We start from the raw sequence: 25,000 nt of genomic DNA, 5'->3' as shown, positions 1-25,000 counted from the left end.
CACCGGGACAGAAGGTCGATGAGCTCAGATTTAGACATGGCATCAGGGAGGATGCGAGGAATTGCAGCCACACAGGTCCTGAACAGGTCAATTTTAGGTTTCCTTTCCCCGCTGTCAAGAAAAGAAAGACAATTAGCTGCTTTTACAATTCCATTCAAAATGAAGGAAGAGAAAATCGTTGTTTTTGTCACATACGTGATCATATCCTCTGGTTCTTTGTTCAGCATTTGGACGCTTGTGAGCATCATGCAACGTCCCACCTCCTTGTCCAAGTGTCTCAAAATATTATCCAGAGACTTTCGCACCTGGGAGTAGTACAATGACATACCTGTGGAGAAAGAAGGCGTTTGAAACAACACTGAATGGAGCCTTGCATCCGTGCACACGTACACACAGACCTATCAGTTTGGCTTCCTCTTCAGTAAGAGTTTTGCTCAGATATGTTTTCTTCTTCTTCAGAGAGTTTCCAGAGGGTAGAGTGGCTCCTGTGTTGGGCATCGGAGGCTCTCCATCCTTCTGCTGCAGTGCATCTGCTATCACCAGGAAAGCCCGCAGACCTATATTCATACGCTAGTTCAGAAGGAAAAAATTACTGGATGCAAAAATAAAGATTCCACAGCAGCAGCAGATTGGCAGCAAGTTGTTAAAATGTTGAGCATTTTAAAAAGAACAAAAGTAATAAACAATTCAGTCACTATGAGTCTGAATTGGGTAGCGTTCCTGGAGCGGGCGCCCTACCTCGGGGTTAAGGCTGAAGGCTTTAGCAGGCTTCCCAACACTAAGCAGATCAAATATGATCTCTTTCATGGCAAAATCCAGTCTCTCCTGTACAAAGGAGCAAATCATTTCAGTCAGTGCAGAGAGAAGCAGACACACATCCAATACAAGGGCAAATCTACACATTGGACATGTTGCAGTATAGAAGTTCTTCAAAAGTTCTTAAAGTCCTGGACTCATTTAATAACATCAACTGTCCTCCTGATTTATATAAGATGCAGAAGTTGTTCCATTCCTTGAAAAGCCATGAGCCCTTTTCAATGTGATGTTCCATCATTTTTAGAGCCAATAATGAGAATTTGTTCCATTTCAATAATGGATTCTGATGAATTTTTAAAATAACCAGTGACCTGCACTGTTCCCCGGCTCATGAATAACTATGCCGACGGGTAACAAAATCCATTTTTTAAGCTCTGACCAATGCCTAAATTAGGACATGCAATTAGGCATCACACACACACACACACACCTGTGCAATAAACTGGATTATCTTGACAAAAATATTAAGAGGCATGTCTCTAGGAACAACGCTCCGACTCCCTTTGGGGAACAGAGTGGAGGTGATAGATGTCAGACGACTGGGGAAAGAAGCAGAGAGAATACAGTCAACACATAATTGCAGTTGATTTTTACGACATGACTTAATTATTAACCTGTAATTAATGATACTATCAGAAGTAGCGAGAAGGAGGGGCTTCTCATCTAGACCATGAGAAGGAATGTGGCTGTTACCTCTGTGTTGCAGTGTTGCTTTCACACTTTATTCGGATCATGTAGACCCACAGCAGGCGATAGAGTGACTCTAAAGCCACACGCGCCATCTTGGGATCTTTATTCTGCAGGCATGCACACACAACAATGTTGGTATGGTGCATCATCTGGGATACTGCTTCTAAAATACTGTACACACGTACACCGTACACACATACACCGTACACACATATACTGTACACACATACACCGTACACACATACACCGTACACACATACACCGTACACACATACACCGTACACACATACACTGTACACCAGTGCGTATCTACACCGTACGTATATACACACACACCAGCCACTACAGTAAATCTCTGTGAACAACCAGTGGTGATCAACACACCAGCTCTGTTCACGCTGTTGTGCGTAAAATGTGGCCATTTAGCAAACCTCAGAAAGCTTTCTGATGATCAGTCACTCGCTCTGCTACTAACCTGCAGCTTTAGTGCTGGTTAGGAGGCGTGAGAAGCTGCTCTGTTGTTTGCTTGCTTAGATTGAGGTTTAGCGCATGGATTATTCTGCTTATCTTTTATGTGAATAGGTCACTATCTGTACAAACATATTTAATGCTGTCGTTCTTAGTTTGGACGTGTGTGTTTCAGATAGACAGAAAAAGGAAGGACCTTGAGATTGGACAGACAGTTGTTCAGGAAAATGTGCCAGCGGCTGAGGAAGAACTGCTTCTGACTGACACACAACAGGCAGGTCACCAGGGGATACAGAGCCTTAAAAACAGGGAGCAGAGAGACACAATCATCAAACGCTTTTTCTCTCACCATGTTCAGACAAAACCAGATGTGCCCCTCAGTTCCAAACATGAACCCCCTGCTGCAGAATGGCAAAGGCAGGGCTGCACAGGTGCCCCACAGGGCGCTCATTGAGGTGTCAGTGGAGAAGTACACGTATAGAGGTGCAACGCATGGCTTCTTTTAAGGGATTGAAAGAATTTGTTGAATGAAGCTGGAATGTCTACGGTTTGTCTGCAGATACGACTGTGTGATGCAAAATGAGGAACCTCAGATTCCTGTTGAATATAAAATGATGCATTATCAATTGGCAGAGATAAATACACAGATGTGGTGAAACGGGTCTATTTTCCCAGTTTGGTGTTCCGGTTGGTTACTTGACATCACAACTTGACCATGAAACCCGGTTCTTCCAAGCTGTGAGCATATATTCCCCATCTGGCGTTGCTACAACAACCAGACAGCATCTTCATACTGCAGAGAGACTCACGTGTCTAGAGAGGGGGCTAAGGGCTTTCAACACCTGCTGCTAATGCCAGAGGATTAATGGGCATGTTGGAGAACATGGGAGGAGACACTGACCAGGGAGTGTTTCTTTCTGGAGGAGAGGTCCAGGGTGATATCATACAAACTGTCTACAAAGTTTCGTAGGCAGGGCACATTCACCTCATTCTTCACAGTCTGGAAGAGGAACACAAGATGTGTCACAAGTGTCATCTTTTTATTTCAGTTTTTAGTTCATTGATGTTATATATGTGGTGACTGATCAATATCACAACATACATTAGTATTTTCCAGAATGTGTGCTCACATTTGCAATGTGAGAGATTTGAACTCTTTTGCTTTCAACTCACAACATCAAATGCTAAAAAAGCTGCACTGAGCAATAAAGTACTTACAGCAGCTACAGGTACGAGGATTTCCACAAATAGTCCTGCTAATGAGTGTTTAATGTCTTTATCCTTCACTTCCAGGAAATACTGTGCACACTCCTAAAAGTTTAAAGACACAGATGTCAGCACAAATCAGCGCCGTAAATGTGTGTAAATGCTTCATACCCTCGTTTCCTTCAGGGGGAAGAGGAACATTATTAGCAGGACATTTAACAACAATAGGCAAGTTAGTTGGGTCTGAATACACACATCTGTATTCAGATCAATCAATTCTTCATTAATTCTTCATTGCCCCTGAAGATAAACAGTAAGAGGTGGATCCCAGAGTGGTCTACCTGCATAAACTGGAAAGAAGCTTCAAAATCTTCCACTGGGTACATTTTGATGCGGAAGAACTTGAGTCCCATGATGAGGCTGATGGTGGACTGGATGACGTAGGGGCTCTGCTCCTTCTGCCTCAGCTCCTTCAGCTCTGAGATGAACTTCTTCCTCACTGCTGGGAACCTGCAGGGAAAAGAAAAGGTGAACAACTCTGTTTTCTTCATGATTTTCATATCAGGATGCATCTAGATAATTAGTGCATTATCATGATGGTGGGTGGCATTCAGGTCCATTTCCATTTCTCTTCTTCCTCTCTTCCTTCCTGTCCTATGTGCTCATTGGTGTGTGTACGTACACCCACTGTCCAGACAGATTATACCAGCAGCGCTCTGCAGGCCTATATTTAGAATGGCATCTGGAGGGGTGATGTGATGGCAGTGTGCACGTGTGTGCGTGACCGCCTGCTTTTAACATGCTTCATGTGGCTTTCTGCAGCAGTTCAGTAGTTTCAGCACTCACCAGTTTTCCACTAATCTTTAAAGAGAATGCAGATAAATGCTACAATCCACACACTGAGCTGAAAGAGCAAACCAGTGGAAACGTGTCCAGGTGTGTGAGCATGTTCTTTCCACTGATCTTTGCAAGTAAATGTGTGCTTGAGATTGACCAAGTTAGGGTTAGGGTCAGGGTCAGGGTCAGGGTCAGGATTAGGGTTAGGGTTAGGGTTAGGGTCAGGATTAGGGTTAGGGTCATGATTAGGGTCAGGATTAGGGTTAGGGTTAGGGTCAGGATTAGGGTTAGGGTCAGGATTAGGGTTAGGGTTAGGGTTAGGGTCAGGGTTAGGGTCAGGATTAGGGTTAGGGTCAGGATTAGGGTTAGGGTTAGGGTTAGGGTCAGGATTAGGGTCAGGATTAGGGTTAGGGTTAGGGTCAGGATTAGGGTTAGGGTCAGGATTAGGGTTAGGGTCAGGGTTACATGCTGTCAGAACACAGGGAATAACAGACTTGTGTTTCTCATCATAACAGAGCTGCAGCAATTGTAATGAAGGTGGGGAGAACAGGTATTTAAGGAAAGATTAACGACACATTCAATAAAAAAACAAGAAAAATGCAAAACTGAAAGCTGCGCTAATTGATGGATGCAAGTCTTTTTAATAATTACATACATAAGATCACTTTCAGTACGTTAAAGCAACATGCTCAATAGCTTTAAGCTAATTGATGAACATGGGCTAGCAACAATCCTCATGCAGTTGTGGGGAGCTGGAGTTTATGCCAACAGATGTCGTCAGCCTGCTGCCTAACCCTAACCCTATTAACCCTAACCCTCTAACCCCAACCCTCCAACCCTAACCCTATTAACCCTAACCCTCTAACCCTAACCCTCTAACCCTAACCCTATTAACCCTAACCCTCTAACCCCAACCCTCCAACCCTAACCCTGACCCTATTCACTCTAACCCTAACCCTATTAACCCTAACCCTATTAACCCTAACCCTCTAACCCTAACCCTCTAACCCTAACTCTAACCCTATTAACCCTAACCCTCTAACCCTAACCCTATTAACCCTAACCCTCTAACCCTAACCCTGACCCTATTAACCCTAACCCTATTATCCCTAACCCTAACCCTCTAACCCTAACCCTATTAACACTATTAACCCTAACCCTATTAACACTATTAACCCTAACCCTCTAACCCTAACCCTCTAACCCTAACCCTATTAACCCTAACCCTCTAACCCTAACCCTATTAACCCTAACCCTGACCCTATTAACCCTAACCCTCTAACCCTAACCCTCTAACCCTGACCCTATTAACCCTAACCCTCTAACCCTAACCCTCTAACCCTAACCCTAACCCTAACCCTCTAACCCTAACCTCTAACCCTAACCCTCTAACCCTAACCCTATTAACCCTAACCCTCTAACCCTAACCCTATTAACCCTAACCCTCTAACCCTAACCCTCTAACCCTAACCCTCTAACCCTAACCCTATTAACCCTAACCCTCTAACCCTAACCCTCTAACCCTAACCCTCTAACCCTAACCCTATTAACCCTATTAACCCTATTAACCCTAACCCTCTAACCCTCTAACCCTAACCCTATTAACCCTAACCCTAACCCTATTAACCCTATTAACCCTAACCCTCTAACCCTAACCCTATTAACCCTAACCCTCTAACCCTAACCCTAACCCTATTAACCCTAACCCTCTAACCCTAACCCTATTAACCCTAACCCTCTAACCCTCTAACCCTAACCCTATTAACCCTAACCCTAACCCTATTAACCCTATTAACCCTAACCCTCTAACCCTAACCCTATTAACCCTAACCCTCTAACCCTCTAACCCTAACCCTATTAACCCTAACCCTAACCCTATTAACCCTATTAACCCTAACCCTCTAACCCTATTAACCCTATTAACCCTAACCCTCTAACCCTAACCCTATTAACCCTAACCCTAACCCTATTAACCCTAACCCTAACCCTAACCCAGACATACAGACATTAATGTGCGTAGGCAGGAAAGATACCTGGACTGAGCTACCACTCCAACAACTTCAGCATACAGGTCAGCAACAATGTGCATGTTGCCTGTGTTGGGTCCCAAATAACTGAAAAACCAAGCAAAGGTTATGGTGCATTAGACGCATAGAGAAAACCATCATCAGCCATAACTGCAGATGAACGTGTAAAAAGATTCAGCACATTAATCAAGTCATTCTCATCGGTCTCACCCTTCCTTGTACTTGAAGTGCTTGAAGGCCAAATTTATAACTTCCTGGATGAGTCCATCCAAAAGAGGATGAAGGGGGATCTGGATGAAAACAGAAGGTTGGGACTTTTGCTACATATATTTTTGAGGGCAGTTTGTTTCAAAACCATCCATGGCCAGAGGGTACAAAGCATTGAGAGCACATTTCAGAATGACCCACCTGCTTTAGAACCTCTATAAGCACTAAAGAAAAGATGAAATCTATGGCCAGGTCCCTCCTCTCCAACAAGTAGTCCTTCTGTTGCTCGTCACTAAATCCCAGAAACAGAAAGAAAGCAGACACCTTAGTCACATCAACCATAGCCTGGAAACCTTGAATGGGGGTTCGTTTTGCTGGGGACCTTCTGTCATTATTTTGACATTAAGAATCTTGCAAAGAGAATTAAAAACATTTTATGTTTTCAGCTGTATTATTCTGCATTTCTTCCAGGTCCGGTAAGTCAAGATTTTTGATGTTTTCTTGTGGAGAAATGCATCTTTCCAAATTTGAGTCCTATGTCCTCTCACTTTTTGGACTTGGTGTTGGCCCTGGGGCGATATTCGTGAGACTCGTCTTCCAGGCCGTTCTGTCTCTTGTACCAGTCGAACAGAGTCCTCAGGATGGAAGGGAGGCAGTATTCTGCCAGGGAACTCATAGAACTGATCAGCTGGAGAGGAGGAAACAGTAAAAGCTGTAAACCCAAGGTGACAAGAACAAACGGGCTGGTGCTGGTGTGTCTCGCCCACCTGGTCAAACTGTGAGTCCTCTCCTCTCTGCAGAGATTTGTTTAGTGGCTTCTCCTGTTGGATGGAGAAAAGATGAAAAAAACCACCAGTCATTTAGTACATCTTTCCTGACATTGCAGGTTGCCCTTCATGAGCCTTTCCAGCTCCTTCGACTAGCACAATCAGATAAAGGAGCCAGAATGTTTGCTGTGACCTGAGAGAACCTGAAGGAGAACCTGAAGGAGAACCTGAAGGAGAACCTGAAGGAGAACCTGAAGGAGAACCACAGCATACAGCAATGACCCTTCCCAGTCTCTCACCAAGGGTTCCGCCATGATGATGCGAATCTTGCGTTCAGAAAGCAGGGTGAAGTTGGCAAACAAGCTCTTCAGGACAAACTCGCCCGGTTTACTCTCGGGGTCCACGTTTACGGGTGCCATGATGACGGGACCTTTCCTCTCTCCCAAGGCTCCACTGACTGGTGGGACAGGTGGCTTTAGTCCCACTGGAGAGGCTGGTGGATAATTCGCAAAGGTCAGTAAAAACACTTAGACCTGATATTGGAATGTGTTTCTGGGCTTTGAGAATGGAGAGCTTACATAAAGAGAAACACTAACTGGCTAAAGGCTAACTCTAACCCTAACCCCTAACCCTAACTCTAACCCCTAACTCTAACTCTAACCCTGACCCTAACTCTAACCCCTAACCCTAACTCTAACCCTGACCCCTAACCCTAACCCTGACCCCTAACCCTGACCCCTAACCCTGACCCCTATACTCTAACCCCTATACCCTAACTCTAACCCTAACCCTGACCCCTAACCCTAACTCTAACCTTAACCCTGACCCCTAACCTAAACTAACCTAACTAACATATCTGCTCTTATTGATGAACACAGAAGAACCAACAGGGAACACACACGTTTGAAGGCTTTAGAGCTTCACTGGAGCTCAACTTTAGGGTTTCAGTCGAGAGGTTATGCTCCTTGTAACTACTAATGGACACTTTCATGTCACGTACATCCTCCGACTCTGATAACCACTGACCTAATAACTCAGGACTAACTGACCTTTCATGGCCATGTGGTCTGACCTGCGAGCAGATGTAAACACTAACTCTTGGATGTGACAGGTCTCCATGTTCCTGTGAAGCTGATGCAGACCTGCAGGTGCAGGGACACAGGCTTACCTAGGCCCTTGATGAAACTGATGACACTAGCCCTGCTCCACTTAGTTGGCACCTCCATTGTGTAAACAATGACGGGAGGTGGGTCAAGTCACAAAAACAGCAGCAGATTGTCCGAACGTGGGGAAAATGCAGCTTCCATTGGTGAAGGATAGAATGAGATCCTTGCTGGACATTAGTTGGTCTGATTATCCAAGCGTTTCACCAGCGGTACCAGGCAGGTAACGTGCACGACAGCTGCCTCATGACAACCCTCTCACGACAGCTGTGTCTCATAGCCAAACCCAACGGGGCAGCAGCGTGTCTCCACCGTCCAGAGGAGCCATCGTCACAGGAAAACGGCTGGAAAGCCTTGCAAGCGTAGAGGAAGAGCCTTCACACAGCTGACCCACGGCTACGGAGAGCTTCTCCACGGTTCTGCTCTGTCAGGATCTGGGCCCAGGAACCTAGGAGCCGTATCGGTGTCGACGTGCATTGGGCCAGTCATGGCTCCTCCGCTCCTGACCTTGGAGTCCCTCCATTGTTGCTAACGGCTTCCCCAGAGACACTTGTTGTCTGGCTGTAGTTTAGCTTATTCCTTGTGGAGATTTGACCATATGACTTGAGTTGGAATCTTAACACTGCCCGTGCGGAGCGGGGGGGAGGGGGGGCTATATATAGAGTACTGGAGGTCACTGTCAGATACCACCACTCCCACTGACCCCGTCTCAGACGCACGTACACAAAAATAGTGCACGAGGCTGTGCTAATCTGTTAAAGATACTCTGCTAGTGAGATGAAAACTTGCAATTAAATTGTGTGTGAGTGTGTGTGTATACGTGTGTGTGTGTGTATACGTGTGTGTGTGTGAGTGTGTGTGTGTATACGTGTGTGTGTGTGCATGTGTGTGTATATGTGTGTGTGTGTGTGGCCACAACAACAACACTGCGCTGCCTCAATGCTCCCGGTCCCTGTTCAGCTCTCAGAGCCTCCCAGATGTTGGTGGGTGTGAGCAGGATTATTATTGTTGCGACTGGAGACACACAGGATTATTACTGTTGCTACTGGAGACACACGGGATTATTATTGTTGCTACTGGAGACCCACAGGATTATTACTGTTGCTACTGGAGACATACAGGATTATTACTGTTGCTACTGGAGACCCACAGGATTATTATTGTTGCTACTGGAGACACACGGGATTATTATTGTTGCTACTGGATACACACGGGATTATTATTGTTGCTACTGGAGACACACGGGATTATTATTGTTGCTACTGGAGACACACGGGATTATTATTGTTGCTACTGGAGACACACGGGATTATTATTGTTGCTACTGGAGACCCACAGGATTATTACTGTTGCTACTGGAGACCCACAGGATTATTATTGTTGCTACTGGAGACACATGGGATTATTATTGTTGCTACTGGAGACCCACAGGATTATTACTGTTGCTACTGGAGACACATGGGATTATTATTGTTGCTACTGGAGACCCACAGGATTATTACTGTTGCTACTGGAGACACACGGGATTATTATTGTTGCTACTGGAGACCCACAGGATTATTACTGTTGCTACTGGAGACCCACAGGATTATTATTGTTGCTACTGGAGACCCACAGGATTATTACTGTTGCTACTGGAGACACACGGGATTATTATTGTTGCTACTGGAGACCCACAGGATTATTACTGTTGCTACTGGAGACCCACAGGATTATTATTGTTGCTACTGGAGACACACAGGATTATTATTGTTGCTACTGGAGACATACAGGATTATTACTGTTGCTACTGGATACACACGGGATTATTATTGTTGCTACTGGAGACATACAGGATTATTACTGTTGCTACTGGAGACCCACAGGATTATTACTGTTGCTACTGGAGACATACGGGATTATTATTGTTGCTACTGGAGACCCACAGGATTATTACTGTTGCTACTGGAGACACATGGGATTATTATTGTTGCTACTGGAGACCCACAGGATTATTATTGTTGCTACTGGAGACCCACAGGATTATTATTGTTGCTACTGGAGACACACAGGATTATTATTGTTGCTACTGGAGACCCACAGGATTATTACTGTTGCTACTGGAGACCCACAGGATTATTATTGTTGCTACTGGATACACACGGGATTATTATTGTTGCTACTGGATACACACGGGATTATTACTGTTGCTACTGGAGACCCACAGGATTATTATTGTTGCTACTGGAGACCCACAGGATTATTATTGTTGCTACTGGAGACACACAGGATTATTACTGTTGCTACTGGATACACACGGGATTATTACTGTTGCTACTGGAGACCCACAGGATTATTATTGTTGCTACTGGAGACCCACAGGATTATTATTGTTGCTACTGGAGACACACAGGATTATTACTGTTGCTACTGGATACACACGGGATTATTATTGTTGCTACTGGAGACACACAGGATTATTACTGTTGCTACTGGATACACACGGGATTATTACTGTTGCTACTGGAGACACATGGGATTATTATTGTTGCTACTGGAGACCCACAGGATTATTATTGTTGCTACTGGAGACACACGGGATTATTACTGTTGCTACTGGATACACATGGGATTATTACTGTTGCTACTGGAGACCCACAGGATTATTATTGTTGCTACTGGAGACACATGGGATTATTACTGTTGCTACTGGATACACATGGGATTATTACTGTTGCTACTGGAGACCCACAGGATTATTACTGTTGCTACTGGAGACCCACAGGATTATTATTGTTGCTACTGGATACACACGGGATTATTACTGTTGCTACTGGAGACACATGGGATTATTATTGTTGCTACTGGAGACCCACAGGGTCAGGGTCAGGGTCAGGGTCAGGGTCAGGGTCAGGGTCAGGGTCAGGGTCAGGGTTAGGGTCAGGGGTGGGGGAAGGGTTAGGGTTAGGTAATGCTGCAGGAAAAGTGAATGGATGAGGGAAAGAGAAGAGATTCAGTCCAGAAAGAATGAGGAAGGTCGGTGGCAGACAACATGAGGGACCAAGTGCGTGATGGCCTGGTTCACATTAACGACAATTATAGGGTAATCTCAGCGGAACACGGCAGGCCCGTCCTGGCCTGAAATCCTTTTCTACTCCTTTACGCCTTTCAGTCAAACAACAACTGTGTGTCCAAGGTAGTTTTCTATGTCAACTGGACTGGGTTTCTTCTCTTGAAGACATTTCGCCTTCTATCCAGAACAAACGTTCACACCATTCCAGGAGACCCAGTGACCCACCACCATGTGATCCAGCAGACAAAGGGGAGACACCTCAACAGAAACTAGGTGAACGACCCGACCAACGACCCTGCTAACGACTCTCAGGTGACCACCCAGATCATTAGCATGCAGATGGTCCACAGGGGCTGTGTTTTCAAGCTCTCTCCCCAGCGATTTCAGAACTGAAGAAGCCTTCTGGATAGAAGGCGAAACGTCTTCAAGAGAAGAAACCCAGTCCAGTTGACAGAGAAAACTACCTTGGATACGATGACCTGGATGATTGAGAGTCTACACGGACATCTAACAACTGTGTGCACAGAAAGATGCAGAGACATGAGGTGTTAGCTTCATACCTGCTACGCTGAGAAGGTCTGCTCATGCTAACCTGAGTGGTGCCTGAATACTTGTAGACCTGGATTCAGCAGCTAGTTCTCAGTACATTTCAGATCTAACACATGGAACAGGAGCTGACATGCTTGTTCCACTGGGAAAATAAAAGACACGCACAGACACACACTCACACCCTTCTGGAGCTCTGAGGATTCCTCACATTCTGAGCAGGGGCCTGGGCACGCCAGCTGTTGGAGCGGAACTCCTCCACACACACATACACGGTCACACGTGTAGATTCACATATGCATAGACACATGCGCAGGACATGGACAGGACTGACCCTGACCCTGACCCTAACCCTGACCCTGACCCTGACCCTGACCCTGACCCTAACACTGACCCTGACCCTGACCCTGACCCTAACACTGACCCTGACCCTGACCCTGACCCTAACACTGACCCTAACCCTGACCCTGACCCTAACACTGACCCTGACCCTAACCCTGACCCTAACACTGACCCTAACCTAACCCTGACCCTGACCCTGACCTAACCCTGACCCTCACCCTGACCCTAACCCTGACCCTGACCCTGACCCTAACACTGACCCTGACCCTGACCCTAACCCTAACCCTAACCTAACCCTGACCCTAACACTGACCCTGACCCTGACCCTAACCTAACCCTGACCCTGACCCTGACCCTAACCCTGACCCTAACCCTGACCCTAACCTAACCCTGACCCTAACCCTGACCCTAACACTGACCCTGACCCTAACCTAACCCTGACCCTAACCCTGACCCTAACACTGACCCTGACCTAACCCTGACCCTAACCCTGACCCTAACACTGACCCTGACCCTGACCCTAACCTAACCCTAACCCTGACCCTGACCCTAACCCTGACCCTAACCCTGACCCTGACCCTGACCCTAACCCTGACCCTAACCCTAACCCTGACCCTAACCCTAACCCTGACCCTGACCCTAACCCTGACCCTGACCCTGACCCTAACCCTGACCCTAACCCTAACCCTGACCCTAACCCTAACCCTAACCCTAACCCTAACCCTGACCCTAACCCTAACCCTGACCCTAACCCTGACCCTGACCCTAACCCTGACCCTGACCCTAACCCTGACCCTAACCCTGACCCTGACGCATACAATCTGCTTCCTGCACTGAAACATGTAGCAACTGGCTCCATGAAGGATCTTCTACACACTTTTGGTGGCTACATGTTTTTAAAAAGTGTGTTGCTATGTGTGCTGGGAAGATGTTCTGGGTTGATCAAGTGTCCCCAGCTATTTGCTCCACTTAATCTCTCCAGGAAATAGCTTAATGCTGCGTCTCCCTCATTAGCGCTCACGTCCTGCTGCTTCCTATTAGTGTTGTTGTCAAACTCAGGTCCTGTCTCATCTACACACACGCACACACACACACTCACTCCTCACGTTCCGGTTTCAAAAGTCTCATCGTTGCCATTAGCACCAGTAGAACCTGGATTTTATTTCAGATTATTTTAAATCACTAAATCCCCACAACAAAGCTGTAAAACGTCGCTGTTTTTATTAATTTCTGCTGAAAATGAGACCCAACAGAAAAAGCGTGTGATTGGATGCCTGCAGCTGTCAAAGGAGCAGCTTTAGGGTCAGGGTCAGGGTCAGGGTCAGGGTTAGGGTCAGAGTCAGGGTTAGGGTTAGGGTCAGGGTCAGAGTCAGAGTCAGAGTCAGGGTCAGGGTCAGGGTCAGGGTCAGGGTCAGGGTCAGAGTCAGAGTCAGGGTCAGGGTCAGGGTCAGGGTCAGAGTCAGGGTTAGGGTTAGGGTCAGGGTCAGGGTCAGGGTCAGGGTCAGAGTCAGGGTCAGGGTCAGGGTCAGGGTCAGGGTCAGGGTCAGAGTCAGGGTCAGGGTCAGGGTCAGGGTCAGAGTCAGGGTCAGGGTCAGGGTCAGGGTCAGGGTCAGGGTTAGGGTCAGGGTCAGGGTCAGGGTTTGGGTTAGGGTCAGGGTCAGGGTCAGGGTTAGGGTTAGGGTCAGGGTCAGGGTCAGGGTTAGGGTTAGGGTCAGGGTTAGGGTCAGGGTCAGGGTTAGGGTCAGGGTTAGGGTCAGGGTTCAGCCACGCCTTCCTGTCTCCACGGTGCTCAACAGTGCACCGCATAAATTCAGCCACTTCTGCCTCTGTGATATTTGTGCGCCTTTATCACATCCTTGTTGTTGTCTTTCAAGGCATGTTTGCACAGGTGGTGCACAATTACACGAGCACTGCTTCACATTCTCCGTTTCCCTTTCTGCTGAAGTGCAGTCCAACGGGACAGGAAACAGCCGGGGGGGGGGGGCTTCATCCTGATTGTGTCACAGTTACTGCTAACACACACGTCACTTCTTTCCTAATCTGGTGTGATGTTGGCGACCTGCAGTAGTTGTAGTTGTTGTAGTCGCGTCATTATCTATGCTAACAAATCTATGCTAACAAATCTATGCTAACAAATCTATGCTAACAAATCTATGCTAACAAACGGCTGGGCTGGTTGAGGTTCTCCAGGAACACACAGAAACAACCCTCAACCATCTCTTTCATGATGCTACGTTACAGAGCAACCATGCATCCCCCCTAAAGGAGGATGTTCCTGTTGTGACTCGAAATCTTTATCCTTTATCGTAGCTTATCTTTTAATGCTTATGCTCATGTCCTGCTGAACTAAATCAAAATTTATGTCACTAAAATCCCTTTTAGCTTTTTGTCAATTAAAACTGGAGGGATGTAAATCTGCAGCCATGTGTGCAGCTGTTCCACAGCATCCGTACCTAATGCTAGCCTAATGCTAGCCTAATGCTAGCCTAATGCTAGCCTAATACTAGCCTGGATTTGCTCCTTGTTGTGTTCACTTTAATAAAACATGTGTTCAGCGCCTACCTCCCGGGATTCTTGACCTCTTCCTGGACCTGGACTGGATCTTTGAAAATCTCCCAGTGAAGTCACTGGGCTCAAACATGTCCACTGGCAGAGAGGCAATGCGCTCCAGAACTATTCCATCCTGGCCATGGCTCTGCTTCTCCAGGTCCTGGTGGTGGCCCTGGGTCGCTGAGGGGCCACTGCCCTCAGATGAAGCCCTACTGTCAGCCACAAGAGCGGTAGTGTTCCTCACATCCTCTTGGGACATGACTCCACCAGGTAATTGCTCTTCCCAACCCTTTTCCTCATCAAATGTTCTCCTTTGCTTTCATTTTCCTGGTCTCCTTAGCCCCATGCTGTCTCCGGTTTCTCCCTCCTCTTTACGTGGGCTTCACTGAATGCGGAGTGTGTGAGCTCATGGCGTCGCCCTCACAGGTAAACAGCGTCCCCTCCAGAGCCCTGCTCTCAGTGGTCTGGGTCCAACACAAAGGCTTCTTCCTGTTTGGCCCTATTTCCCCGTTCCTGTGCTCACCTGTTGACTGTGGCTCCTCTGAAGCGCCGCTCTGTCTCTGCTCTCAGGTGGTGAACAAGGGAGGGGTTCAGCTCAAGCAGCACAGCTTGATTGGGTGGTTTGGGAAGTTTGGGTGGTTCTCTCGAGCTCTCTCTGACGCTGCCTTCTTTATCTCTGGAAACTAAAGCACTCTGTCGTCACCACTCTGTAGGTTAGGACCAAGAAAGGAGCCTTTCTGTCTCAGCCGGTGGGGACATGACAGGACGGTCCAGCACATGGACGGAGGGAGAGAGCGGCAGCCTCTCACTGGTCGAGGCTGTTTGGCCAGTTCCAGCAGGCTCCACGTGTTCATGGTGTAGGGTTACAGCTGCCGACACACCCCGACACACAGGAGCACTCCTCAGCCCCTCCAGGCTTTGGCTGGAGGGGGCCCCTGAAGTGGCTCATGGATCCTGAAGTGGCTCATGGATCCTGAAGTGGCTCATGGATCAGTGATTCTATAAATGACCACGATGGCCCCTCTAACGTGGCCGTGCTGCTGGTTTCACACAAGTTTCCGTGTGTGACGCAACAGTGCACCCATTCCACACCTTTCTCTCTCAACAGGCGTCTCACGAGACACCTGCCCTCAGGTGACTTGCTGTTGATGTCTTCATCGCCATGACATCAGCTGCACGAGCGCCTCGCCCAGGAGTGTGTGTGGGCGGAGCAACAACACAACACTCACATCCTCTTTAGAAGCTCACCACAGGGGCGCTGACGCGCCGCTTGGAGGGGGGACGTTAGGAAAGACTGGCTAAAAGAAGAAGCTGCAGGAAGTTGAACCCCTGACCGTGACACACACACACACACACACACACACACACACACACACACACACACGTGCAGGAGGACAACATCTGGCCCTGACCAAAGACAACAGGAAAAGTGCTCATACTCCAGAGAGACAAGGCAGGTGCATAAAATAATAAAATAACCTTGATTACATCATCATCGTCATCTTCATCATCTTCATCATCATCTTCATCGTCATCATCTTCATCATCGTCATCTTCATCGTCATCATCATCGTCATCATCTTCATCGTCATCTTCATCATCATCTTCATCATCATCATCTTCATCGTCATCTTCATCGTCATCATCTTCATTGTCGTCATCTTCATCATCATAATCGTCATCATCTTCATCATCTTCATCATCATCATCACCGTCATCATCATCATCATCATCATCACCGTCATCATCATCGTCATCATCTTCATCGTCATCGTCGTCATCTTCATCATCATAATCGTCATCATCTTCATCATCTTCATCATCATCATCTTCATCGTCATCATCATCATCATCGTCATCATCGTCATCATCATCATCGTCATCATCATCTTCATCATCATCATCATCGTCATCATAATCATCACCGTCATCATCGTCATCGTCATCATCATCTTCATCGGCTGCATGGTGAGGGTGGCTTCCTGGACAACATTACCATCTCCACACTCTGCCTGCGTCTCCATGCAAACATGTTGAACCCCCACACACACACACACACACACACACACACACACACACACACACAGACACACACACACACACACACACACACACACACAACCTTCAGGGTTCTGCCCTGTAGTTATCGTTAGCTTTCACTCCGGCTCAGGGGACGATTCTTTGCCATGTTGTGTTTAGTTTCAGCTCCAGAAGCTGTTTTGTCCCTCTGAGACGTGTCTGCTGTCCTCAGGACGCATGGACCCGTCTCTGGTGTTGGTGTTGGTGGCGCCATGCTAGCTGCTATCAGCAAACACAGGGAATACCTTACACACCGCACACCTTAGTCAGGAATGTTGGACTCTTTATCTCTGACAGACGGGTCAGGGTTGGGTCAGGGTCAGGGTCAGGGTTAGAGGGTCAGGGTTAGGGTTAGGGTCAGGGTTAGAGGGTCAGGGTTAGGGTTAGGGTCAGGGTTAGGGTCAGGGTTAGGTCAGGGTCAGGGTTAGGGTCAGGGTTGGGTCAGGGTCAGGGTTAGAGGGTCAGGGTTAGAGTCAGGGTCAGGGTTAGGGTCAGGGTCGGGGTCGGGGTCGGGTCAGGGTCAGGGTCAGGGTTAGGGTTAGGGTCAGGGTCAGGGTCAGGGTCAGGGTTAGGGTCAGGGTCAGGGTCAGGGTTAGGGTCAGGGTTAGGGTTAGGGTCAGGGTCAGGGTCAGGGTCAGGGTTAGGGTCAGGGTTAGGGTTAGGGTTAGGGTCAGGGTCAGGGTTAGGGTAGTATGCTATTTCATGCATCACATTAGAACTTTGTAGGTCCAACCAACACAAAAGATGACTAATGTTTAGAAAATCTATTTTTTCCAATGCAGTTTTCCTGAATTCTCGCTTAATTCTCTCCATTACAGCAACGTAAAACTTTCCATTTCTCTCGTGATTAAGGACCAAGAGCCCAGGGCAGCTCATGTTTACAATGTGACCCAACGGGACCGGAAGAGGTTGCTGAGGGTCTGGATTTAAAGGAAAAGGAAGATTCCTGAAAAGAATCAGCCTGCTACTAAAGACACGGCCCCTTTCTGCTCCTTCCACCTGTCCCATCTTATCATTTACGCTGTTCTTGGCCGAACATATTGATGCTTAAACACCCCCGACCAAAAGAAGGCAGACAAAATCTCCTGCCTGAAATAGAGGTCCTCGGTCTTACTGAGTTGGCCTCTGAACCCGTGTGTGGGAGCAACTCATCCCTGTTGGAAGGCCGGCATTCCAACCCTCAATGTTCAAGCTGAGCTCCGAGCATCCTCGCTGGAGGACACCGGGAGGCAGGAAGAGGCGCATCCTGGGTGGCTCAAGGCACATCCGCGCACGTACGGGGAGGCTTCATGGCTTGTGCTCCACTTACGGAGACGGACTCGTTAGCACGTAGCAATTGTGCTTTGTGTTAATGACAGCAGCTACCCAGCTGGTAGCTAACAGAGGGTTTAGCATGTTATAACGTCATCATTGATGTGTATTTATCAACGGCAGCTGCCAATATAAAAGACGGTTCTTCGGCTAACCCCTCTCACAACCGGTCACAGTTATTTCTACCATTATTATTCTCAAGAAGCGTGTGTCCAGCTCGCCACATTTTGGTTTTCATTGTGGATATTGAGCCCATAATCAGCTATCCCTGCAGCTAACTCGGTAGCCACCAGGCTAATTCGAGCCCCCGCAGCAGTTGCATCGATGCTGCCGCTGTATCGAGTCACCGCTCGGTGGCTTTGTGTCATCACGGTCATTAAACATCCACAAGCACAACAGGAGCGAAGCTTTAGGCGGTGTTACCTTTGCTGCGTCGACCTTCACACCGGCAGGACCATCGGCTCCTTTCTTTGTGTGGTTTAAAGGCTTGTTTTCATCGATGCGCCTCGTCTCTCCTCCTCGTGCCGCCTCGGCTGACAGCGCTTCGTCTCGGGATGACAGGCCCCGCCCCTCGCAACCAATCAGGAAACAGGACTGCTGGAAGCTGGCGAAATAACCGTCGCTCATTGGTTCTCGGTGGTGTCCATCAAGCGGTCGTCAAGGGCGTCGCTTAGTCCAAGGACAGGACACCTGCCACGAAAGGATGCTGAGCCCTGCAGGGGGGCTGAACACCAGTCATTTGGATTATCTTAATAATTAATGTTAATATTTTACTAGTAGTATTATGCCCAATCACACAGTACTCCTCGCTTTGACGCCAGCGTTTAAAAAAGGCCAATTAAAATGTATAGATCTATGCAGCATTTGACACATTGGTGGTGTTCTACAAGACTTGAATGGAACATACGCGAAGTATTTGACATCTATTACTGCATTTATGTATCGTGAGCTTGTGAGATCTGATAGGAATTAATTTAACATAGTTGTTAATACACCATACGATATTTCAAGGGAAATATAGGGACGAGAACATTCTATAGAGCCTCATTTTTTGGGTTTGTTTTTAATGCTCTGGTTTAATAGTTACACTTCAAAACGGTGCAAGTTCTCTCAATAAAGTATTACTAGTGTGCTTTCTTTTTTAATTCTTATTTTTTCAGCCTAGGAGCCATAGTAAAACCAATACACAAAATCCACGGAACTGACAACAACAACAACAAACAGAGACACAGAAATGCTCCCGTACCAAATGATACAGAAGAAGAGCTGAAGAGCATAACTGGACGTGTCTTTACTTCATCAAAGAGTGTTCACTTATCTGAAATATGTACAGGTTAAAGCATCTAAATAGCAACAGTCATCTACTGTATTGATGTCACTTAACGCAATACTCCACTGACGACATAATTAATTAGTATAATACGAACTGAGACTGAACAATCATTATGGGAAAATAACAGAAATGGCTTGAACAGTATTGATTGAATGAAGTCAATTTAAACTTCCTGAAGAAAATATTTTTTTAAAATATTCTTCCTTAGCACCATCAACCTGACCTACTTCTTTAAACATTTATAGACCGTGTCAGACACTTGGAGCCAAGGAAGGCAGGAAGCTGCTGCCTGTTTCAGTGCAATGAGTCTTTTTCTGCAGGAATATTGAGCTCAGACATGCTGATGTAGCATTTACTATAAGGATGATCACTGGACCTGGAGGATGCGATCCTGTTGCACATGCAGATAATCAACAACTTTGATCAAACAATAATATTAAACCATCATTGTAGCGTCACTTTAACAAACATTAGTCTCCCAGCAGACCCTCCAGTTCCACACCAGCGTCATTAGATCATAACTGGGAGCAGCATTTTGGGCATTTACACCCTAACCAAGAGGAAGATGGAGCCATCCACATTTCTAAATCCAAAACTCATTTTAGCAGGTAATTGAACGTAATGCTTCTATTGTGGACTTTTGGTTTAAAGGCTAATTTGTGACACTGGTGGAATGTTGCCTTGGCTGCAGTTACTGTACATCCAACACTGTCAAAGCTATAGCTATAGGTAAAACTAGGTAAGGTTGCTTCTCACGGCTGTGCCAAGGCTACAGTCAAAGAGAAAGTGCTGCACGTGTCCTGCAAAGCCATGATGAAACAGCTCGGTCATTGTCACTAACCCTAACCCTAACTACCACACTTGTAGATTTAACTAGTAACCAGTCCTCAGCCACCAGTCAGTTTAGTCCAGAAAAGGTTCCTGCCCCCTTCAGGCATAGCGGGGATCTGCATCTTTCAGTGATACGCGCTGGAGGTAGGACGAGAGATGGTAGCAGGAAATCTGTGGGGTCTCCATGAGGATGGTGGACGAGGTGAGGCTTTTGTGGTCTTTCTTCAACATGTGTCGTCTCTGCCAGCGGCAGAGTGAGACCTCCACCTGCTCTCTGAAAAAGCTTGTGGTCAAGGTGTAGAGTATGGGGTTCAAGGCACTGTTGATGGGAAGGATGAAGATGACTACCCAGCTGGAGATGGTGTCTACAGTAAAGAAGGAGAGTTGTCCTTTTTTATTCATCCTGTTCCATAAATTAGGAGTTCAGAAAACCACATCACTGCTCCATTATTAACTCTGTCATTTAAAACATTAACACACAGACCAGAGATGCCCTACCTGGTATCTCCACCTCCAGGAGGGACAGGATCTTCACTAAAAATATGGGAATCCAGCAGAGGGCATCAGAGAACACTATGAAGAAAAAGCGATTGGCCACAGCCACATCTCTGTGCAGCCTGCTCCTCACATCCGTCGCATTAATCCCGGTCTTATAGATGGAGTAGAACATGCTGGAGTAGGAGAAGACGATGATCAGGAATGCCACCAGGTTCAGACCTAAAGAGACACATGCTGTTAAGTAGATTGAACTCAAACACACAGTTTGTGTTTGTGTGCAATAATGGCAACATCAATAGCAAGGAAATGAGCTGTTGGGGGAGTTTGCTTTGGAATTTACCCAGGAAAATGCCTGTGGAATATCCTTTGGCAGTAGGTTTCTCCTGCCTGTCAGAGTGAAGGGGAAAGCAGACCCCATTACGTCCATAATAGTTCCCAAACACATCCTCGTTCATTAGGGGCACGGCCGCAATCACGACGCCTAGTAGCCAGATGGAGGCCAGGACCACCTTGTGGGGGGGTGTCAAAGAGACACATAGTCAGCAGAGTTCTGCTGATGGAGATGGAATTCCGCCACCTCCTGTTGACGTCAGTATTCATTCAGCCTCTCTCCATCTCTCACTGCGCCTCAGCAGCGTCGTGAGTGTGATCTATAATGTAGCTGCCAGACTTTTAACGCTAACAAAGAAAGTCAGTCATCAAACAGATGCCAGATGCAACACGGGCAAGCTTTTTTCCAGCTGTAAAGAGAATCTATAGAATCTATAGAATAGAATACCATAGTGTGAGGGTCAGCTTCAACATTTTACACCACATGGCCATTTAATAAGCAAGATAAGTGATCGGATGATGCTATTTATTTGTAAGATGTGGGGCAAGTACCCCAGTCAGAGGTTTGCTGGGGCGCAAATTGCTGAAGGGAAACACAATGACGAGGAACTTCTCCAAGGTCAGGTAGGTCAGGAGCAGAACAGACACCTGGGGTTTTTGTTTGGGGAAAAGAGTAGAGAATCACTGTCAACTGGAAGGCTTCCATCATTACAAAACGTACGGAAAACAACCCAACCGAGGCAAAACCTCCTATCATCCTCATCCTCATGGAACCCAAAGCACAAACAGGCTATTTCACCCTTAAACTAGATTTCACAGAGTTGCTGTTTCATTGTGATTCATGAGCTACAGGCAGTGCAGCAGAAACGTCTGAGTGGTGCCTTCTGCTCCTGTTGAGACACATGTACTCCCTTAAATTACTTCTGAGGACAGCATGGCCAGGAATCCGATGGTTCGACACTCCACACTCTCCATCCAGAGCAGGGCGTTTCGGTTGTACTCTCCTCGGAATTTCACATCAGAAACTCCAAGGAAGAAAAGGTAGACCCCCATGAGGCAGTCTGCACCTGCACGAAAACAGAGGAGCCGACATTTTGAACAGCTAAACCATCCATCCCAGCATTCTGGGTACGGATGCAAGTCCGGCTTTAATCCTCCCGGCCTGCATCTACCTCTTTTATTCCCGAACCCGAACCGGAACCCTGAGGGAGAGTGTCACTCACAGCACAGGACTTTGATGCAAGCAGCATGCTGGTTGTTCTCCGCTCGGATCAGTGACCTCATGCCGATGACCAGGAGGTTACCAAAGCACGTGATGAAGGCAATGACCCAGACGGACACTCGCAGCACCACGTTAGCCAACAGGTCCTCAAAGGAAGAAATCCCATCCGTATTGGGCTTACAGGAACGGACGTGGGGCGCGTAAGAGCAGTACTGGAATGTCTTGAAATAGCTGGAAGAAGAACAGAGGAAGAAGACGGTGGTGGAACGACACGTGCCAGGTACTCCTCAAAGGTGTGCATACATGTGGGAGAGGTTCTTCATGGGCAGGAACATCTTTGTTTCAATTTCAGGGATTTCTATCCCCTCCAGAGCCCTGCAGGGAGGAGAGACCATCAGAGCGAGACTCATTTAGAAATTAAATTAATTGTAAATGAATTAAACGTGTGTGCATCAGGATCCTCACAGAGATTGCAGCTGAATCAGGTGGTCGAAGTGGCCGGGGTGAATGCGGAGAAGAGGGTTGTATGAGATGTTCCTGCAGAAAGAAACAAACAGAAGAATCCATACTTGTGTCACATGACCCCCCTCCCCTTGATGGAACACTTGATTCGTTTCTTCTGCCAAAGAAGGTTTGTGGCTGGAGAGTTGTGCTTCCCCTGGAAGGTGGAATGAGCTCAGCATGAATTATGAAAACATAATCGCCGCCTCCCTCTGATGATTGCATCTCTGCACCGGACGGGCTCCAGAGACCCGGAAAAATGCCGAAATCTGCTGGAGTCCAAGGTTTCAGCACAAGAAACACCACACTTGCACCTTTCCTTCACTCACAGCTTGAGCAGCGACTTGGAGAGGGTTTGAAAGGTGCTTCTTGGCAGCTCCTTTATCCGGTTGCTGGACAGATTCCTGGACAGCAGAAAAGAGGAAAGCGTGGATGTAAAGACTGAGCAGACATTTCACATTTACCCCAGCTGGGGGGGCAGGAAGAGACAGCAGATGGTGTATGGAGAGTGTGCCTTGTCTGTAATGTCCTCTGTCTCTACGTGTTCTGGATATTTGATACTCCGCCAAGTTTTGAGCACCTTTTTCTACGATGAGGGACAATCGACACACGGTTGCCAGTTCTAAGAATGGGTCGCACAAAATAAGCAGCTTCAGACACGAGCGGAGCGTGGAACCCTTATCTCAGATGGACACCAAACGGACCTCCACGCTTCCCTTGATGTCACTGACAGGACCTGAGAACGGGTCGTCTCTCCCTGCCCAAGCCTTTCATCACTTGTCTGATTTGTTACTTATTGCTGGGTACTAGTAACCATCTGATTATCAGGACTAGAGATCAGAAGCATCACTGGCTCTTACTCACAGTTCAGCCAGTTTCCAGAGGGAGTGGAAAGTGTTGTCGGGAATTCGCTGGATCCTGTTGTCCATCAGTAATCTGAAGACAGGAGATCCAAAACAGTCTGTGAATTGGTGTTGAGGGGGGGTCAAATAAATATGTTGCTTTGAAGCACAGGGTGAAAGATGAAAGATGAAAGAACGCTTACAGAGCTTCAAGCTCGCCGCACGTCTTCAAAATCGAGTAGTTGAGAGTTTGGATTTGGTTCCCTTCGAGATCTCTGAGGGAAAAAAGAGGGCGGAAAGTGGGAAATATTTACACAGATTAGTGTGAAGCAGCCCCCCCACAGGTCCGTCCAGAGCAGACTCACAGCCAGTCCAGGCCCGGCATGTGCTGACAGAAGCTGTGATGAGGAAGCTGCTGCAGGGAGGTGTCCACCAGGGACCTGAGGAACACACACCAGGTGTGGAGACCATCAGAATATATATATATATATACTGTATATATATATATCTGCTGGATATATATATATAACAGAACACAACTTGACTCACAGATATTTCAGAGACTGGAGCCCAATGAAAGTGTCCTGGGACAGAATCCTCAGAGGGTTGTGGTCCAACACGCTGGCACAGAAAGGAAGAAATCAGAACAGTTTTACTAAACTAGACGCTCAAAAAGATCTCAACATATATTTGGAGCTTATGGAAGAGCTGTTTCCTCCAACATCTGAGGGTTGTGATGATGAGAAAAGAACATTTCTGTGACACAATCTGGACCTTAGAGATCACAGACCAACATTTAGAAATACAAAGTGTGTGTGTGTGTGTGTGAGAGGGTGTGTATGTGAGGGTGTGTGAGTGTGTGTGTGTGACTCACAGCCACTGTAGCTGATGAAGATCCATGAACACACCAGGACTGAGGCTGGATATTAGGTTCTGACTAAGAAACCTCAAATACATTAAAAACAGCTGGTTGAATAAAGATCTTTAGATCTTCTACAAAGATCTAAAGATCTTCTACAAAGATCTAAAGATCTTCTACAAAGATCTCTTTTCAAGGTAAAGTTTATTAATCAGTTGATGTTTCAGGCATTTTACTGTTCTATGATTTTTGAATCAAATGTGAATCTGGATGATTTGGGAAGTGCTGCATGCCCAAGCTGGCGTGTGGAGGGTGTGTGAAGCGAGCAGATATGAAGGCGTGAGACCCGCCTCAGAGTATCAGAGCTCTTCAGCACGAGGATGGAAATGAGGGCGCTGGAACTAGAGGAAGACGTGTGAGAATTCCCAGAGTGGGAAAGAAAAGCAAAATGATGAGCAGGAGGCCAGAAGCTGGTGGGGGGTCATGAGGTCCCTGCTGCTGAGCATGTGACGGAACATGGAGG

At 47.0% G+C, this 25,000-nt stretch overlaps 2 protein-coding genes across 11 annotated transcripts in view; both read right to left on the bottom strand.

Annotated features, from left to right (window-relative positions):
• Positions 1-18,612, bottom strand: part of LOC101072372 (protein furry homolog) — a 38,935-nt gene extending 20,323 nt beyond the window's left edge. For 5 of the 9 annotated variants that reach the window (XR_003890927.1, XM_029847993.1, XM_029847996.1 and 2 more), the window contains exons 1-17: positions 14,684-15,685; positions 7,318-7,511; positions 7,019-7,072; positions 6,800-6,939; positions 6,453-6,543; positions 6,255-6,334; positions 6,051-6,131; positions 3,522-3,690; positions 3,193-3,285; positions 2,876-2,974; positions 2,171-2,272; positions 1,510-1,613; positions 1,247-1,355; positions 739-825; positions 399-570; positions 196-328; positions 4-111 (exon numbers count right to left, since the gene is read on the bottom strand). Coding sequence is in view for 8 of the 9 variants with exons in the window: in XM_029847993.1 (XP_029703853.1) it covers positions 4-111; positions 196-328; positions 399-570; positions 739-825; positions 1,247-1,355; positions 1,510-1,613; positions 2,171-2,272; positions 2,876-2,974; positions 3,193-3,285; positions 3,522-3,690; positions 6,051-6,131; positions 6,255-6,334; positions 6,453-6,543; positions 6,800-6,939; positions 7,019-7,072; positions 7,318-7,511; positions 14,684-14,930 (2,063 nt within the window). In the remaining variant the exon portion in view is untranslated. Of the gene's footprint in view, positions 1-3; positions 112-195; positions 329-398; positions 571-738; positions 826-1,246; positions 1,356-1,509; positions 1,614-2,170; positions 2,273-2,875; positions 2,975-3,192; positions 3,286-3,521; positions 3,691-6,050; positions 6,132-6,254; positions 6,335-6,452; positions 6,544-6,799; positions 6,940-7,018; positions 7,073-7,317; positions 7,512-8,186; positions 9,243-14,683; positions 15,686-18,484 lie in introns of those variants that run through there. The other 4 variants (XM_029847994.1, XM_029847997.1, XM_029847999.1 and 1 more) reach the window with 3 other exon arrangements.
• Positions 18,613-18,748: 136 nt separating this feature from the next.
• LOC101061693 (relaxin family peptide receptor 2) overlaps positions 18,749-25,000 on the bottom strand; it is a 12,365-nt gene continuing 6,113 nt past the window's right edge. The window contains exons 7-20 of one of the 2 annotated variants that reach the window (XM_029848002.1): positions 24,493-24,564; positions 24,168-24,239; positions 23,984-24,058; positions 23,822-23,893; positions 23,641-23,712; positions 23,106-23,180; positions 22,741-22,812; positions 22,579-22,650; positions 22,277-22,506; positions 21,975-22,120; positions 21,606-21,701; positions 21,064-21,232; positions 20,724-20,942; positions 18,749-20,590 (exon numbers count right to left, since the gene is read on the bottom strand). In XM_029848002.1, coding sequence (XP_029703862.1) covers positions 20,325-20,590; positions 20,724-20,942; positions 21,064-21,232; positions 21,606-21,701; positions 21,975-22,120; positions 22,277-22,506; positions 22,579-22,650; positions 22,741-22,812; positions 23,106-23,180; positions 23,641-23,712; positions 23,822-23,893; positions 23,984-24,058; positions 24,168-24,239; positions 24,493-24,564 — 1,708 coding nt within the window. In that variant the 3' untranslated portion in view covers positions 18,749-20,324. The remainder of the gene's footprint in view (positions 20,591-20,723; positions 20,943-21,063; positions 21,233-21,605; positions 21,702-21,974; positions 22,121-22,276; positions 22,507-22,578; positions 22,651-22,740; positions 22,813-23,105; positions 23,181-23,640; positions 23,713-23,821; positions 23,894-23,983; positions 24,059-24,167; positions 24,240-24,492; positions 24,565-25,000) is intronic. The other variant, XM_029848003.1, reaches the window with a different exon arrangement.

The sequence above is a fragment of the Takifugu rubripes genome, chromosome 15 (assembly GCF_901000725.2).
Source record: "Takifugu rubripes chromosome 15, fTakRub1.2, whole genome shotgun sequence".
Taxonomy (NCBI): domain Eukaryota; kingdom Metazoa; phylum Chordata; class Actinopteri; order Tetraodontiformes; family Tetraodontidae; genus Takifugu; species Takifugu rubripes.
Note: the sequence above shows the minus strand (reverse complement) of the source record. Positions and strands in the feature narration are given on the sequence as shown.